This window comes from Balaenoptera acutorostrata, chromosome 3 (genome assembly GCF_949987535.1).
Source record: "Balaenoptera acutorostrata chromosome 3, mBalAcu1.1, whole genome shotgun sequence".
Lineage (NCBI taxonomy): Eukaryota > Metazoa > Chordata > Mammalia > Artiodactyla > Balaenopteridae > Balaenoptera > Balaenoptera acutorostrata.
Genome location: NC_080066.1, coordinates 16,740,187 through 16,758,754, shown reverse-complemented (window position 1 = coordinate 16,758,754; position 18,568 = coordinate 16,740,187). Strand labels below are relative to the sequence as shown.

The window sequence follows — 18,568 nt, the reverse complement described above, 5'->3', positions numbered from 1 at the left end:
TTCAAAACACATTACAAAGCTATGGTAATTAAAACAGCTGATACTGGCATAACAGCAGACACACAGGCCAATAGAAGAAAATAGCTAAAAAATAAACTCATGCACATATAGTCAACTGATCAGTGACTAAGGTGCCAGTAATACACAATGGGGAAAGGATAGTCTCTTTAAGAAATGATGTTGGGAAAACTGTAAATCCACAAGAAAAAGATGAAATTGGACCCATACCAAAAAAATAAACTCAAAATGGATTAAAAACTTAAATGTAAAACCAAAACCTATAAAACTCCTAGAAGAAACCACAGGAGAAAAGTTTTATGATGTTGGTCTTGGCAATGATTTCTTGGATAGGATATCAAAAATACAGGCAACAAAAGCAAAAATCAACAAGTGGAACCAAACTAAAAAGCTCTGCACAGCAAGGTAAATGATAAAAAGAGTGAAAAGTCAATGTATGGCATGGGAAAAATATTTGCAAACCACATATGTAATAAGGGGTTAATTCCAAAATATATATAAGAAACTCCTAAAACTAAACAACAATAAAACAACCTGATTAAAAAATGGGAAAAGGACCTGAATAGATATTTTTCCAGAGAAGAGATAAAAATGACCAATAGGTATTTAAGAAGGTGCTCAACATCACTAATCATCAGGGAAATGCATATAAACCAAAATGAGATATCACCTCACACTTGTTTGGACGGCTATGATCAAAAAACCGAAAGATAAATGGTAGTGAGGATGTACACTGATGGTGGGAATGTACAAGGGTATAGCCACTATGGAAAATGGTACAGAGGTACCTCAAAAAATTAATAACTACCATACAATCCAGCAATCCTACTTTTCCGTATAATATCCAGAGGAACTGAAATCAGGATCAATAAGATATTTGTTCTCTCATGTTCATTGCAGCGTTATTCACAATAGCCTAGATGGGGAAGCAGCCTAAACATCCATCAGTGGTGAATGGATAAAGAAAGTGTGGTACATACATAAAATGGAATATTATTCACTCTTTAAAAAGAAGGATATCCATGGGACTTCCCTGGCGGTCCAGTGGTTAAGACTCTGTGCTTCCACTGCAGGGGGCGTGGGTTCAATCCCTGGTCAGGGAACTTAAGATGCCGCATGCCAGATCCCACACGCCGTGTGGTGCAGCAAAAAAAAAAAAAAAAAAAAAAAGAAGGAAATCCTGTTATAAGTGACAACATAGGTGAACCTCTCAAACATTATGTTATGTGAAATAAGCCTGTCACAGAAGAACAAATACTGCAGGATTCCACTTATATGAGGTATTAAAGTAGCCAAACTCCTAACCAAAGAGTAGAATGGTGGTTGCCATGCGCTGGAAGAAGGGGGAAATGAAAAGTTGCTGTTCAGTAAGTATAGTTTCAGGTATGCAAGATAAAAATGTTCTAGATATCTGCTGTAAAACATTGTGCTTATAATTAACAACACTGTACTATAAACTTAGTATGATTTCCCATCTAAATTTCCAAGATAATCAACTATTACAATTGACAGAGTCATTAAAATAACAGAAGCCTCTCAACAGGGGCAGAGAGATTTCATTACACTTAAGAAAATCTCTGTCCAATCATTATCTGACTACTAAGCTAACTGTGCAGAGACTTCAGTGGCCACATACAATGAAGAATACAGCCTTTACAGTCTAGTCCAATAAACTTACTAAACAATCAAATAAATAAAAAAAACAAACTCTGGGGAAGAGGAGTAATCTGATTTCCATATTTAAAGTGGCTAGTCTTCAATCAAAAAAATATATGAGACATGCAAAGAAACAAGAGAGTGGCCAGTACACAGAACAGAATAAAAGTAGTCAACAGAAACTCTCAATGAGGAAGCCCAGACACTAAACCTACTAGACAAAGATTTTAAATGAGCTTTTAAAAATATGTTCCAATAACTAAAGGAAACTATGTCTAAAGAATTAAATGAAAGTACAGAAATTATATCTCACCATCAGATAATATCAATAACATGATAGAAACCTTTTAAAAGAATTTTTAAAATTCTGGAATTTAAAGAACAATAACTGAAATGGAAAGAGAGAATCAAAAGGGTTAAAAAGGCAGAGAATCAGTGAAACTGAGCAGAGGTAAATTGAGATTATACAGTCTGAGGATGAGAAAGAAAAAAGAATGAAAAATGAACAGAGCCTCAGAGATTAGTGGAAACAAGAGTATCAATATATGTATAATGGGAAAAGGAGAGAAAAGGAGAGAAAGAATTTGTGAAGAAACAATGATCATTAACTTCCCCAATATTATGAAAAACATTAATCCTCACATAAAGAAGCTCAACAAAACAAAAGTAAAGCACACTCAATGAGATCCACACATACACATATCATAGTCAAACTGTCAAAAACAGTTTTCTAGAACTTGCAAGATTCTTAATTTCAGATGGAATTTTTGTGGTTAAAACTTTATATTCAGGTGAAATATTTTCAGCTGATATCCATTTTCTCAGCTATAAGAAAAGAAGCTTTTAATCCACTAAAACATGAAACTTTCATTGTAAAGCCTCTGAACTATTAAGATATACTAAGTACCACCTAAAGTTTCCATTCATTTTTATAACAACTTAAGCAAATGACTACAATTTTTTAAATGATCAAAAAATAAGACTGGACTATGAGGTTAAATGTAACCATGAGAGTGTTTTTACTGAAAGCATGTATAGCCTCTCTGTTATTTCATATGCATGCTTCGAAAGTTGAAGGTACACTTCATTTTTCTAAGCATATTCACATTTTTTAAGTTCTCACATTTCAAAACATAAGATTGATTTAAAAAATGGAATAAACAAAAATAATGATTCAACATAATTGAAAAATGAAAAATGGATTAGGCAGGAAAAAACAAAGTACCCCAGAATATTTAAATCCAATATATCAATAGTTTTAATAATTATAGACAGATTCCGTGTTCTAGGAACAGACAAGAAAGTCACACTGGATTTATAAACAATCTAACTATAAACTATTTATAAGATACACCACACCAAAGCTCAATGATACAGAAAGGTGGAAAGTAAATAGATGAAAAAAGATATGTATGCATATATTAATCAAAATAAATCTGCTATAGTTATGTCAATGTCAGACAAAACAGGATTTAAGTCAAAGAACCTTACCAAAGATTAAGATGGTCTCTTTAAAAATAAAAAGTTGAGTTCCCCAGAAATATGTACTTTTAAAAAATTGTATACACCTGATAACAGAGACAGTATAAAGAGGCCAGTCATACAAGAAGAAATAGAAAAATCCAAAATCATAGTAAAAGAATTCAACATGCATGTTTCAGTAAATGGTAGAATCAACAAAAAATTCAAGGAAACTGAGAAATAAAAAATTTAAATAATATAATTTTTAAAAACTTGACAGTGATATTTGTAAGGTGTATCAGGCGACATATTCATGAACCACTTAATTCAATTAAAAATCAATTAATTCAATTAAAATAATTTAATACTTTTTATAATGATATTTACTACTGAATTTTTTCTTTCTAGCAGCTCCAAGTATTAGGCAAAATATTTTCATCTGATACTTCATCCATACTCTGAGCTATAAGACTTTTAAATGCACTAGAGAACCAGATCAGTTGTGTAAGGACTGTATACAATATGTTAATTACCCAACAATATTTTGTCTCTTTCTTAATATAAGCAGATCATACTTTGTGGTAATAACCACAAAGTATTAGAAGAGACTATCTAGTGAAAAATAAACACATGTGACTACATTTTTCACTTCTGCAAATAGAATCAGTCTTGTTACTGCTTAGATACTCAGAGATATCAATAATGTAAAATTAATAATAATTTAATATTGGTTAATATTAATATTAATTATTTAAAATATTATTTAGTTTTATTGGTATATTCACACTTTAGAATAAAGTTAAAATTTGAGGTATCAGATATGTCTAAGAAAAAAAATGTAATAATATAAAAATATACAGCAGAAGAGAGAGTAAAAGATACTTATCAGACAGTAAGAACAGGAAGCACAAAGAAAATGTAACTTAAATCTCAAAATACCAAAATTTGATGAAGTGTGATTATGAGTGCTAATTAAAAGACAAAGATACCAGACTGAATTTGAAAAATACACAGCTATAAGCTTCATACTAGAGATACAGAAAAATCATAATGATACAAAAAGGTTAAAGCAACAGGACAGAAAAAAATGTGTCATGCAAATTCCAGCCAGAAGTTGGAGCCACCTTAATAGCAGGCATGGTAGTTTTTCAAGGCAAAAAAACAAACAAACAAAAACTATAAAAATGATAAAGTGGGTCCCTTTATTAGGCCAAAAGGGTCTGTCCTCTAGGAAAATTATTAATTTTAAATTTATATGAATGTTAATGATAAAGTATCATAAGATATAAGACAAAACTTGACACAACGTAAGAAGAAACAGAGAAATCCATAATCATAGTAGGAAATTTAACCCATCCAACTCAGGAATTATAGAACACACAGATAAATCACCAATGAACAAAATGGTTGTAGATATATTCATGAACTATGGAGCAAAGATCTCCTGAATTTAATTGAAAATAATTTTCAAGATTTTAAATTAATTACTTACTATCAAAACTGTCACTTCCTGTAGCTCCATCATTAATTTGAGACTGGCCTTTTAAAATTAAAGCTATGTCCTCAGGCAATTGATCTTGAATAGACAGCATATCCTTTGGCTGAGTTATAAGAAATGCTAAGTAGAAAAATGGATCTATTATAAAACTTCTGGATATACCAAGTAATCAGCAAAGTTTCTTCTAATGTGTGCAACATTAAAGGAAGAGGACTGCAAAGCTACAGCAGTGAACTATATATTTAAACAGACCCTGGAAGTGAAGTGAGAAATTTGTGTGGGTAGTTTTCATGAGTGTGTGTGGAGGCACTCTTGTTACAGAGTAGTCACTGACCATGCAAATAGCAAACAAAAGGTATCAAAGGTTTCATTTTAGTTTTCTAGTTATCTTAGGGTATTCACACTTACATCAAGGTGTAAAATTTCTGAAAAATATATGTACAAACATCTATATAGTGTTGTTCAATTATTCTGTTTCCACCTTGATCTTAGTTGCTTTATCCATTATTTAAAGAAAACCAAAGAAAAAAGATCTTTTGATAAGCTTAACTTCAAATAATTTAAAGATCTATAAAATTATCATTCTTACCATTGCGTCTATTTGTTCTAGAAGTTCTTAGTTTCAACATTTGTGTGTTAGTTTTTGGCACTGCTTCATTCTCAAGCAGAAGATTTTCATCTGATTCTTTATCAGGAGCTACATAAAGAGATACATTTTAGTCTATTAAATAAAAAAAAACAGATCTATTGTGAAATCTCTACATTTAAAACATATATACAGCAGCATTTTCTCTCATTTTTATAAAATTATAATTAAATTACCATGATGCTAGATCTGACATGAAAATTGTGAAAACAGTTTTAATGGGGTTGTGTTTTAAACTGTTTTATCATTTCCAGGACATAATGTTAAATTAAAAAAAGGATATCTAGTATGTTACCTTTTGAGTAAGAACAAATGGGAACTAAGGGGGAAAAAGTGGACAAAAATAGACACTTATCTTTACAAAATGAAACACAAGGAAGATAAATCAGAAAACAATATACTTAGTTACCTTCAAGGGGGTGACAGGAGGACTGGGGAGTACAGGAGGAATGATATTTCTCTAAGTACAGCTGGTCCTCTGTATCTGCGGGTTCCACATCTGCAGATTCAATCAAATGCAGATTGCAAATATTCAGAAAAAAATTCCAGAAAGTTCCAAAAAGGAAAACTTTAATTTGCCATGTGCCAGCAACTACTTACATAATACTTCCATTGTATTTACAACTATTTATATAGCATTCACATTGTAGTAGTTACTATAAGTAATCTAGAGATGATTTAAAGTATTCGGGAGGATGTGCATATGTTATACACAAATAGAACACCATTTTATATTAGGGACTTGAGCATCTCTGGATTTTGGTATCTAGGAGGGTCCTGGAACCAATCCCTTGTGGATACCAAGGGACAACTGTATACCTTTTGCACACTTAGACTTTGGGAAGTACATTACTGTTGTACATATTGCCCCCCAAATAAACTTAAATCAACAAAATAATAAAAGGAAAGTAAGACTGCAAATAATTCTGAAACAAATTTAGCAGCATTATAGGATATATCAAATGAGTAAATGTGTTGATGTTGTTCAGTCAAGTACACACGGTAGAAGAAACGACATACACATACAAAACAAAGGAAGGAAAAAAGACCTGAGGAGATGGACTGGAACTGAAGACATTTATGAGGACCCATGATTTCTAAATATATCTATGTGTATATGCATGTATGTCTATGTAGGTATATATGTGTATGAATATGTGTATATCTATATTTGTGTATGTACATTGAGGAGTCCAGCTCCAGGCCAAAATCTTGTTGTGGTATTTCATGACCCACCATACGCAATTACAGACAGACATTTCAACAATAATATTTGGAGGCTTCAATACCCCCAATTTAAATAATGGATAAAGTAACTAAGATCAAGAAGGAAACAGAATAATTGAACAACACTGTAAATTAACTAGAGCTCTGCAGAGGTCTATAGATTTCTAGAGAACATTCCATCCAACAAAAACTGAACACGTGTTCTTCTCACACACATATGGAACATTCTCCAAGATATACAATATGCTAGGCCATAAATCAAACCTCAATAAATTTAATAGGTTTGACATCATATAAAGTATGTTCTTTAACCCCTGTGGAATGACATTAGAAATCAATAATAGAAGGAGATTAAGGAAATTCACAAATCAGTGAAAATTAAACACACTCCTAAATGACCAATCAAAAAGAAATCACAAGGGAACTAGAAAATACTTCGAGATGAAAGAAAACAAAAACATGCCATACCAAAATTTATGGGATGCAGATAAAGTGATGCTTACAAAAAAATGTACAGCTTCAGATACCTCTTATTTTGAAAAGAAAAGAGACCACCATCAGCAAACAAAGTAAACCCAAAGCAAGCATAAGGAAGCAAATAATAAAGACTAGAGCAAAAATAAATAAAATAGAGAAGAGAATAACAATTAAAAAATCACATAGAGAATATCTAAGGAATATACACATACACACACACACTCAAAAAAACCAAAACCTATTTGAAAAAATAAATTCAGCAAAGGTTAGAGATAAGATCAATATACAAATTTAGTTGTACTTCAACACACTAGCAAGAAATAGTCAGAAATAAAATTAAGAAAAATGATTAAATTTACAATAGTATCAGGCTTCCCTGGTGGTGCAGTGGTTGAGAATCCGCCTGCCAATGCAGGGGACACGGGTTCGAGCCCTGGTCTGGGAAGATCCCACATGCCGCGGAGCAACTGGGCCCGTGAGCCACAACTACTGAGCCTGCGCGTCTGGAGCCTGTGCTCCACAACAAGAGAGGCCGCGATAGTGAGAGGCCCGCGCATCGCGATGAAGAGTGGCCCCCGCTTGCCGCAACTAGAGAAAGCCCACGCACAGAAACGAAGACCCAACACAGCCAAAAAATAATAATAATAAATAAATTAATTAATTAATTAATTAAAAAAAATTTACAATAGTATCAAAATCAATAAAACACTTAAGAATACATTTAACAATAAGTGTAAGACTTGTACACTGAAAATGACAAAACAACATTGAAAGTAATTAAATAAGATATAATAAATGGAAAGACAACCCCTGGTTATGGATTATTAGACTTAATATTGTTAAGATCACAATACACTCCAAATAATCTACAGACTCAATTTAATCCCTATCAAAATCCCAGATGGCTATTTTGCAGAAATTGATAAGGTGATACTAAAACTCAACTGGAAACTTAAGGGACCTAGAGTACCCCAAACAATCTTGAATAAGAATAAAAAAGTTGGAAAACTCCCACTTTCCAATTTAAAAACTTACTATTGCATATATGTTGATAGAATAGAACTGAGTTCAGAAATAAACTCTCACATTTATGATCAACTGATTTTCCAAAAGAAAAATCAGTGGGGAGAGAACAGTCTTCTCAGCGAATGGTGATGGGAACAAGTGAATATCCACATGTAAAAGAATGACGTTGGACTCCAGTGTCACATTATATACAACTCAAAGTGTATTATAGACATAAAAGTGAGTTAAAATTATACTACTCCTAGAAGAAAATATGAGTAAATTTTTATGACCTTAGGTTAGGCAATAGTTTCTTGCATGTGGCACCAAAATTCTATGTGACTAATAAAAACACAGACAAATTGGACTTCATCAAAATAAAACTTTTGTGACTGAAAGGACAATGTGAGCTAGAGACTTCACCACTCACATGTCTGCCTCAGCTGGGACTGTTGATAAGAGGACCTATATGTGGCCTTCTTGTGACTTTAGCTTCTCAAGACTGAGCAAGCTCCAACAGAGCCATGAAGAAGACATACAGTGTCATTTAAACTTTACTCTATTCATGCGAAGGGATTTATCATACTAATACTAACTAAAACAAAGTTGGTGTGGTTCTACTAACACCAGATAAAGTGGACATAGTTAAATTTGTGTTATTAGTTTCTAGATTTATTGTACTCTGGTCATAAGACAGTGTACATGACTTTAATCCTTTGACATTTCTTGATCCTTGCTTTATGATCCAGTATATGTTTAATATGTGTATATGTATGTTTGATAATCTTGTTGTTCAATTCTTCTTTTTCTTTACAGAGAAATCTGTTAAAATCTCCAGCTGTAATTATGGATCTTCTATTTCTCCTTTTGGTTCTATTACACTTTGTTTTATATATTTTGAAGCTGTATTCTTGGTTGCATATAAATTTAGGGGTACTCCAGTTGAATTTACCATTTTACAGTTAGAAAATGTTCCTCTTTTCTAGTAAATATGCATGTCTTCCACAGGGAAAAGTATAAATTATTACTGAGAGAAGTTTTAAAAGAAGTATAGAAATAGAGCTATGTACCATGTTTATGGGTTGGAATAATTAGTACTGAAAAGGTATCAATCCTCTCCAATGTGTGTGTGTGTGTTTGTGTGTATTTTAAAAATGCAATCTCGGACTTCCCTGGTGGCACAGTGGTTAAGAAGCCACCTGCCAATGCAGGGGACACAAGTTTGAGCCCTGGTCCGGGAAGGTCCCACACGCCCTGGAGCAACTAAGCCTGTGCACCACAACTACTGAGCTTGCGCTCTAGAGGCCGCAAGCCACAACTGCTGAGCCCACACGCCTACAGCTCGTGCTCCACAACAAGAGAGCCACTGCAATGAGAAGCCCACACCCCACAACAAAGAGTAGCCCCCACTCGCCACAACTAGAGAAAGCCCGCACACGGCAACAAAGACCCAATGCAGCCAAAAATAAATAAATAAATAAACAAATTTAGTTTTTTAAAATGCAATCTCAATAAAAATTCTAGCAGGTGTGTGTATGTGTGTGCGTGAATGTACATTTTCTTGTACATTTCCAAACTTATTTTATGAGGCTAGTATCGCCCTGATAACAAAACTAGACAAAGACAACATAAGAAAAGAACACTACAGCCCAATATCCCTGATGAACATAGATGCAAAATTCTCAATAAAATACTAGCAAACTGAATTCAACAGGATATTCAAAGGATCATACACCATGACCAACTGGTATTTATCCCTGAGATGCAAGAATGGTCCAACATATGCAAATCAATTAATGTCATATACCACATTAACAGAATGAAAGATAAAAGTCACATGATCATCTCAAGTGCAGAACAAAACATTTGACAAAATTCAACAATCATTTATGATAAAAAAAAAACCTCTCAACAAAGTGGGTATAGAGAGAATGTACCTCAACATATGAGTCTAAATTTTGATCCATAGGCAAATTTTTATCTCCTACATTATCCGTTTTCTGTTCTGCAAAAGTACATGGTTTTTGCCCTCAGATAACCTAGGTACCTGGAAAACTCTGAAAAAGTATGTGACCCTTCCTCATGGAAGAGGAAGAGTTACACATGAAAGAGTTTTATTTTCTCATTATAAAAACATATATGAGTTTCCAGTATGTTCCTTTTTAGCATGTGTACAGTGAACTACAAAGGCTAAGTGTACAAACTGTGATAATAAATCAATGATCTATGAAAATTGAATCTAGATAAAATATAGGAAGCAAATGCTTTTGGGCAGTGGAAACAGAGAGCACAAGACTGTGATGCCTTGGAGCAGAGAAACACATTATTCATCTTGGTGGTTTTCTCAGGGTGCATTCCTAGTAGTACAGGTAAGTACAGCTCAAATACAGGAAAAGGATCTCACTGAAAAGAGACAAGAGATCAAGGTTTGGGTCTAATGAGGTAAACAGAATTTGTGGAACAGGGTACCATATAGAAAGGTATAAGCATAGAGCGCTTGAAATTTGCATAAAGTCCTTTGAGTCTTTGGGAAGACACTAAATTGCCCACAAACAATACAAAACACAATAAAGTCTGGAAGAAATAAATTATTTTGGAGCTGTGAGCTGCGTGGAGTTTACAGATATTGCATAGTGATGGGAGACACTGGGGTTCCAATTATTCAGAGTGGAGAAACCTTGCTAATATCCAAAATGCTTAGCTTAGAGCTCAAAAAGGCCACTTTTTAGGAGTAGGGCTACTCTAGCCCTAAAGAAAGGACTAGTCTAGGCATGGACTAACAAAGCCCAAAACCAAGCTTCAACAGGACAAAGCTGACCCACAAGTAAGTTAAATGCCTTCAAAAACTAAAAACAGTATTCTTCAAAATAAGAAAACATTATTGAGAGTTAAAAAAAATAGAATCCATAGTAAGCAACATGTAATAATAATTTTAAAAATACTAGACATGCACATAGGAAAATATGACCCCAAACCAGGGGGGAAAATAGTTAATAGAAATAGATCTGGAGATTATGCAAATATTGGAATTAGCCAAAAAAGGACTTTGAAAAAAGCTATTATAAATATGCTCATGGATTTAAAGGAAAAGATGGACATTGTCAGTGAACTGATGGTAATTCTCAACAGAGTAAAAGAAACTATTAAAAAAAAACACTGGGAAGGTGATGTCAGCAAGATGGAGGGCTAAGAGGTCTCAACCCTCATCTCCCCAACAAAAACAACAAAATAAATAAATAAATAATTATAAACCAACAAAAACAGCTCTGGGAAAGCTCTGGACTCCAACAAAGAAGCAGCAGAAACCCCATGGAGCTCAAAAACCAAGGATGGCTGCACAGAAAAATGTAGGCAGCATTTTACCTGCATCACCACATCCCCCAATCCAGAGCAGCTCAGTGCCTAGAGGAATGCCCTGAGAGGGTTTTCATCCCATAGGGAAAATAAGAGCAGGAGAACCCCAGCAAGTCTCACCACCGTGGATATGAGAGGAACCCCACAGCCTTCACCAACACAGTAGCCAGCTGACAGAGATGACTGGAGTTCATGCCACTGCAACTCCTCCCTGGGGCTGGAGCTGTCACTGCAGTGAGACCTACCCCCAGTGACCCCAGCTGCTGATTTGCCCTGCTCTCTGAAATCAGGAAGCTACAGAACTTTACCATCTATGGGACTGGAGCTGCTGCTGCTGCTCTACATCCCATGTTCAGGTCCCAAGTCACTGCTTTGACCCACCATTAATAGGTATGAGCTGCCATCTGTGGGCAAAAACCATATACTTTTGCAGAACATACCATACACAACAAGCAACTCAAACTAAATTCATAAATCTCTTAGAAGAAAACACAGGGATAAATCTCTATTACCTCGGATTTTGCAATGGATTCTCATATATGACACCAAAAGCACAAGGAACAAAATAGATAAATTGGGCTTCATGAAGTTACAAATTCTTATCCAGCAAAGAATATTATCAAGAAAGTGAAAAGACAACCTATAGAATGAGAGAAGATATTTGCAAACCATGTATCTGATAAAGGTTTACTACCCAGAATATATAAAGAACCTCTACAATTCAGCAACAAAAGACAAACAACCCACTTAAAAAAAATGGGTGAAGGAGTTGTATAGACATTTTTTCCAAAGAAGATATACAGATTACCAATAAGCACAAAAAAAGATGCTTAACATCTTTAGTAATTAAATAAATGTGAATCAAAATTACAAAGAGATACATTTCATACCTACTAGAATAACCATAATTTAAACAAAAAGGAAAACAAGTGTTGGCAAGGATGTGTACCATTGTACATTGCTACTGGGAACATAAAATGGGTCAGCCACTGTGGAAAACAGTTGTGCAGTTGCTCAAAAAGCTGACCACCTAGAGGGGTGGGATAGGGAGGGTGGGAGAGAGGGAGATGCAAGAGGGAAGAGATATGGGAACATATGTATATGTATAACTGATTCACTTTGTTATAAAGCAGAAACTAACACACCATTGTAAAGCAATTATACTCCAATAAAGATGTTAAAAAAAAAAAAGCTAAACCTAGAATTATCTTATGATCCAGCGAATACACTCCTACCCAATTGAAAACAGAGATTTAAACAGATACCATACACCATGTTCATTGTAGCATTATTCACAATAGCCAAAAGTGGAAATAACCTAAATGTCCATCAGCTGATGAATGGATAAACAAAATGTGGTATGTACATACAACGAAATATTATTAAGCCATATAAAGAAATGAAATTCTGACACATGCTACAATGTGGGTGAACCTTGAAAATATTATGCTAAGTGATACAGGCCAGGCACAGAAAGACAAATATTATATGATTCCACTTATATGAAACATAATAGGCAAGTCCATAGAGACAGAAAGTAAGTTAGAGGTTACCAGGGGCTGGAAGGAGACAGGAATGGGAGTTGTCGTTTAACAAGTTTTTTGGAGGGGGTGATGAAAAGTTGTGGAAATAGACGTAGTGATGGTTGCACAACACTGTGAATGCAATTAATGCCATTGAATTGTATACTTTATTTAAAGATGATTAAAATGTCAAATGTTATGTATACTTTACCGCAATGAAAAAAATTTTTGTCAACTGATTAAAATGAGTTCAACTGCTGGTTAAAAATTCATAATAAACTTTGAACAAAAGAAAACATCCTGACCATAATAAAAAATATTTATCTCAGATAACCAATCATCACAGGTGAAAGTGTAGAGGCACTCTCTGTTCAAAGCACAAAAGAAGAGTGATACTCCTGCACTCTACATCACAACCATTTAATTTGATTTTGGAAGTTCCGGCCAATGCAATAAGACATGGGTTGGTTATAAAAGCTATACATGTTGGAAAAGAAGAATAAACTTACATTTAAAAAAATATATTATACATCAAACACCCAAAAACCTTAGCTAAAATATTACTTATTTATAACACAAATCATCTTTTTTCCTGCTTATACCCTGATGAATTTTTGGTATAATATTATGTTAAGAATTCATAATGCCATATACTGTTATTTGGTTGAGACAAAGCTATCACTTCCCTTTACACAAATTTTACTTAAGATAGACTGAGTAATATGTTAACTCACCAAATTAATTTTTATGTATTGGTCAATATATTTGTATATTATCTCATGACTGTCTAAGAAGTTATTTCTACATTTAGTAATGTTCTCACTTCATTTACTTATAATACGGGAACACACAATCATTAACATTTTTATCTTACAAAACAGAAAATCTTTTTACCTTGAAATTCTCTTGCTTCTTCGTAAGTTTGTTTTTTAATCTTACTTCGTAAATTCTCTTCTAAAATATCAGCCTTAATTACAAAGTTAAAATAAGTAATTAAAAATTATACATCTTAGAACTCTAATTACCTTCTTTTATATCTACAATGTCATTACAGTAACATTTTACTTTTCATTATTTCCTGAATGTATCAAATTTAAAAATGAGAACAATTAATGGATCTGAGAGACATTTGGGAACACTTAATGGTGTGGAGGGACCCACCCAAGCAATATTGTGATTCTTCCTCATAAATAATTCCAAATACATCATGTTAATAATTTTTTATTATGATTCTAGTTTAGATTTATATTTTCACCTGATTCAATCTCTAGAGAAACTCAAATGGCTTTAAAAAATTATTTTTATAAGGCTACTTTAATAACTTATATGATAAAAAATATTATGAATATATGTTAAATATGTACAGCCATTTTATCATTTCCCTTTTCCCCCAAATTTTAAAATAAGAATTTTCTAATTAAATAGTATTTTAACAAAGGCAATTCTAATAATTTTCTAGGGCTTGTTTAAGGCATATAAAATTATTTCAAAACGACTATGCTTTCACAAATACCTTAATGTATAAATAATGTACATTTTTGTAGATGAACCTGAAATAAAAATTTCCCTGTCTCAGTTAGAAATTGAGTATCTTTTAATTTATCATTAAAACTATAATCTAAGCCACAAATTCTTTGTTGGTATAGATTAGAACTTTTACATTAAAATATTACTTTGATTCCCAAATATCGCTTTAAAATTCTAAATATAAAACAGGTTGTATCAAAAGGCAAACTTTTTATTCCACTTAAATAAGAAAATATTGATGTTTTTAATTAACATTTATTCAAAATATTGAAGGAGTATAGCAATTAAAATAAATAGCTTTCAAGTTTTTGTACTGTATCTTACCTTTGAGATGTCAGTACCCAGAGTCTTTATTTTAACAACAGGGGGTGAAATGAATGATGCTGTCACTGTTTCATTCCCTTGAAGCAATGTTCCAACAGACTGTGAATCTTGAATTTCTTTGCTCAATAATATTCTTGTAAGTGATTTATCATGGGTCTTTGACGAAAGTAGATAGGACAGATCTTCATCAGTTAAAACTTCATTTGAAGTGTTTAAAAAAGGTGATCCATCTTGAGACTTGAGGATCTGTGAAAGATCTGAAATAGCAGGGCTAGCTCTTTCCTTCTCTGAGCTTTAGAATTACGAAACATCTGCTATTAGATTATATGAACAACATTTATTTGTAACTAAAGAATCATTTTCATAATCCATAAGAATATTAAATAAGCAATTATAATTATTCACTAATAGTAATACAAATGTGAAATTGATGCTAGATAACAGGCTAAGGATAATATATCTCCTGGGTTTTAAAAGGCACACAGAGGCTCAGCTTGGCCAAGATGGCAGAGTAGGAACACCCTGAGCTCACCTCCTCTAATGGGCACACTAAAATGACAACTATTTACAGAGCAACCATTGATGAGAAAAACTGGATGATTAGCAGGAAAGATCTTCTACTAAAGATATAAAGAAGGAACCACAACAAGACAGGTCAGAGGGGTGGAGTCACAGTACAGTCAAGATCCATAGCCCCAAGTGAGTAACCCACAATGGGAGGATAATTACAATGGCAGAGGTTATCCCTAAGAAACGGGAGGTCCAAGCCCCACACTGGGCTTCCCAGCCCAGGAGTCCTACACCAAGAAGACAAGCCCCCAGAATATTTGGCGTTGATGGTCAATGGGGCTTACTTTCGGTAAAGTCACAAGGCTATGGGAAATAGAGACTCTCCTCTTAAAGGGCACAAACACCATCTCACGTGGCCCAGGAGTCATGATAGAAGCAATAATTTGAAAGGAGTCTGGGTCAGACCCACCTGCTGATCTTGGAGAGCCTACCAGAAAGTCAGGAGGCAACTGGAGCTCACCATGGGGACACATCAACTGGTGTCAGCCATTTTGGGGAGCTCTTTCTACCACATGGACACTGGTAGAACAAATGTCACTTTGGAATACTCCCTCTAGCTTATTAGCACTGGGACCCAGCCTCAGCCACCAGTCTGTCAGAACCAGAACCAAGGTTCTCAGGCCAAGCAACTAGCCAGGCAGGGACATACCCACTAGCTACCTTAAGATGCCCGGAGCCCACAGCCACCCTGGGACATAGCTCTATCCACCAGCAGGCAGACACCAGCCCCAGGACCACTGCAGCCTGCAGCCTGCCATGGTAGGACCCAGCCCACCCACCAACAGGCAGGCACCAGCCCTGGGACCCCCTGGGCCCCAGCCCCACCCACTAGCAGACGAACACCAGGTATTAGCCACCTCAGGCCCATCAGCCAGGCGCCCAGACACCTGGCCCCACCTACCACCAGACTGAAACAAGCTTCAGGACACCCCAGATCTTACAGCTAGCTATGTCATGAACCAGCCCTGCCCATCAGCAGTCTGACACCACTTCTGGTACCTCTAGGTCCAAAAGCCAGAGACATCAGGACCTACCAGTGGCCTACCAGTGGGTCAGAACTAGGCCCAGGATGTGGATTCACACACAGGTGGGTGGGCACCAGCCCTGGGATCCCTTGAGCCCTGACCCACACCACCAGTGGGCAAATGCCAGCCCAGGATCATCACAACCCTGCAGCCTACCTTATCAGGATTCAGCTGCCCACCAGGAGACCAGCACCTGTGCTGCAACCCCCTGGGCCCTGGACCTACTCACCAGCAGGCCAACACCAGCACTGGGACACCATGGGCTCCGTAGCCAGTGGCTCTGGGATCTAGCCCAACCTACCAGTGGGTAAACACCAGCTTTGTGACTCGCAGGGACCTACAGCCAGAGACCCAGGACATACCCAGGATTCAGCTCTGCCCACCAGTGAGCCAGCACTAGCCCTAGGACACCTTGGGCCCCAGCCCTGCCTACCAGCACACTGACACCAGCTCCAGGACCCCAAGACCTGGTGCCATCCACCAACAGGCCAGCACCAGTTATGAGATACTTTGGACCCCTCAGCCAGCCCTGTCAGGAACCAGCCCCACATGGCAGCAGGCTGACACTACATCTGGGAATACCAGCCCAGCAAACACCCACCCCAGAACACAGCTCTGCCCACCAGTGGGCCAGGACTAGCCCTAAGAGCCCCCAGGGTTCCACAGCCAGCTACCTCATGACCCAGCCCTGTCAACCAATGGCTGAGAGCCTCCACACATGGCAAGGCCTGGCAACCAACCAGACCAGGGCCCAGCCACATCTAGGAGACTACTCATGGTAGTCAGCCTGCCCACATAGGGGTCACTCCTAGAACAGACAGCTCTGGTGACCAGAGGGGAGTGTGCTCCTGGGACGCATAGGACATCTCCTACAAAAGGCTCCTTCTCCAAGATAAACAGAAAGAAAAACAGAAAATTAGGCAATATGAGGCAACAGAGGAACATGTTCCAAACAAAGGAACAAGATAAAGTCCCAGAAGAAGAACTAAGTTAAATGGAAGTAGGCAATCTACCCAACAAAAAGTTCAAGGTAATAATCATGAAAATAATCAAACAACTTGGGAGAAGAATGAACACAGTGAGAAGTTTAACAAAGTTAGAAGATAAAAAGAAGAACCAAAAAGAGCTGAAAAATACAATACCTAAAATTAAAAATACACTACAAGGGAGGCTTCCCTGGTGGCGCAGTGGTTGGGAGTCTGCCTGCTAATGCAGGGGACACGGGTTCGAGCCCTGGTCTGGGAGGATCCCACATGCCGCGGAGCAGCTGAGCCCGTGAGCCACAACTACTGAGCCTGCACATCTGGAGCCTGTGCTCCGCAACAAGAGAGGCCATGATAGTGAGAGGCCCGCGCACCGTGATGAAGAGTGGCCCCCGCTTGCCACAACTGGAGAAAGCCCTTGCACAGAAACTCAGCCATAAATAAATAAATAAACAAATAAAATTTAAAAAAAATACACTACAAGGAATCAATAGGAGATTAAATGATACAGAGAAATGGAACAGTGAGCTGGAAAAGGAATAATGAAAATCACTGAAGCTGAAAAGAAAAAAGAATAAAAAAGAAATTAAGACAGTTTAAAAGACCTCTGAGACAACATCAAGTCTATTAACATTGGCATTAGAGGCATCCCTGAAGGAGAAGAGAGAAAAAGGGGCAGAGGACATAATTGAAGACATAATAGCTGAAAACTTCCCTAGCCTGGGAAAGGAAATGGACATCAAGGTCCAGGAAGCACAGAGTCCCAAACACAATCATCCCAAAGAGGACCACACCAAGGCGCACTGTAATTAAAATAAGAAAATATAAGATGAAGAGAGAATATTAAAAGCAAGGGGAAAGCAACAAGTCAGGTACAAGGCAACTCCTATAAGTTTATCAGCTAACTTTTCAGCAGTAACTCTATAGGCCAGATGGGAGTGGCATGGTATATTTTAAATGATGAAAGGGAAAACCTACAACAAGAAATGCTCTACCCCACAAGGCTTTCCTTCAGATTTGATGAAGAGAGCAAAAGTTTTACAACCAGGTAAAAGCAAAGAGTTCAGCATCACCAAACTAGCATTATAAGAAATGTTAAGGGAACTTCTCTATGCGAAAAAGAAAAGGCAACAACTAGAAACACAAAAAGTACAAAAGGAAAAAGCTCATTGATAAAAGCAAATATACAGTAAAGGTAGTAAATCAACCACATACAAAGTTAGTAGGAAGGTTAAAAGACAAAAGTAGTAAAATTATCTATATTCACAATAAGC

The 18,568-nt window shown here is 36.1% G+C and overlaps 1 protein-coding gene across 1 annotated transcript in view; it reads right to left on the bottom strand.

The window, feature by feature from the left end:
• CCDC7 (coiled-coil domain containing 7) overlaps positions 1-18,568 on the bottom strand; it is a 327,643-nt gene that overhangs the window by 194,712 nt on the left and 114,363 nt on the right. Inside the window, exons 17-21 of the mRNA XM_057544500.1 lie at positions 14,717-14,962; positions 13,760-13,832; positions 5,689-5,778; positions 5,223-5,330; positions 4,628-4,753 (exon numbers count right to left, since the gene is read on the bottom strand). Of these exons, the coding sequence (XP_057400483.1) occupies positions 4,628-4,753; positions 5,223-5,330; positions 5,689-5,778; positions 13,760-13,832; positions 14,717-14,962 (643 nt within the window). The remainder of the gene's footprint in view (positions 1-4,627; positions 4,754-5,222; positions 5,331-5,688; positions 5,779-13,759; positions 13,833-14,716; positions 14,963-18,568) is intronic.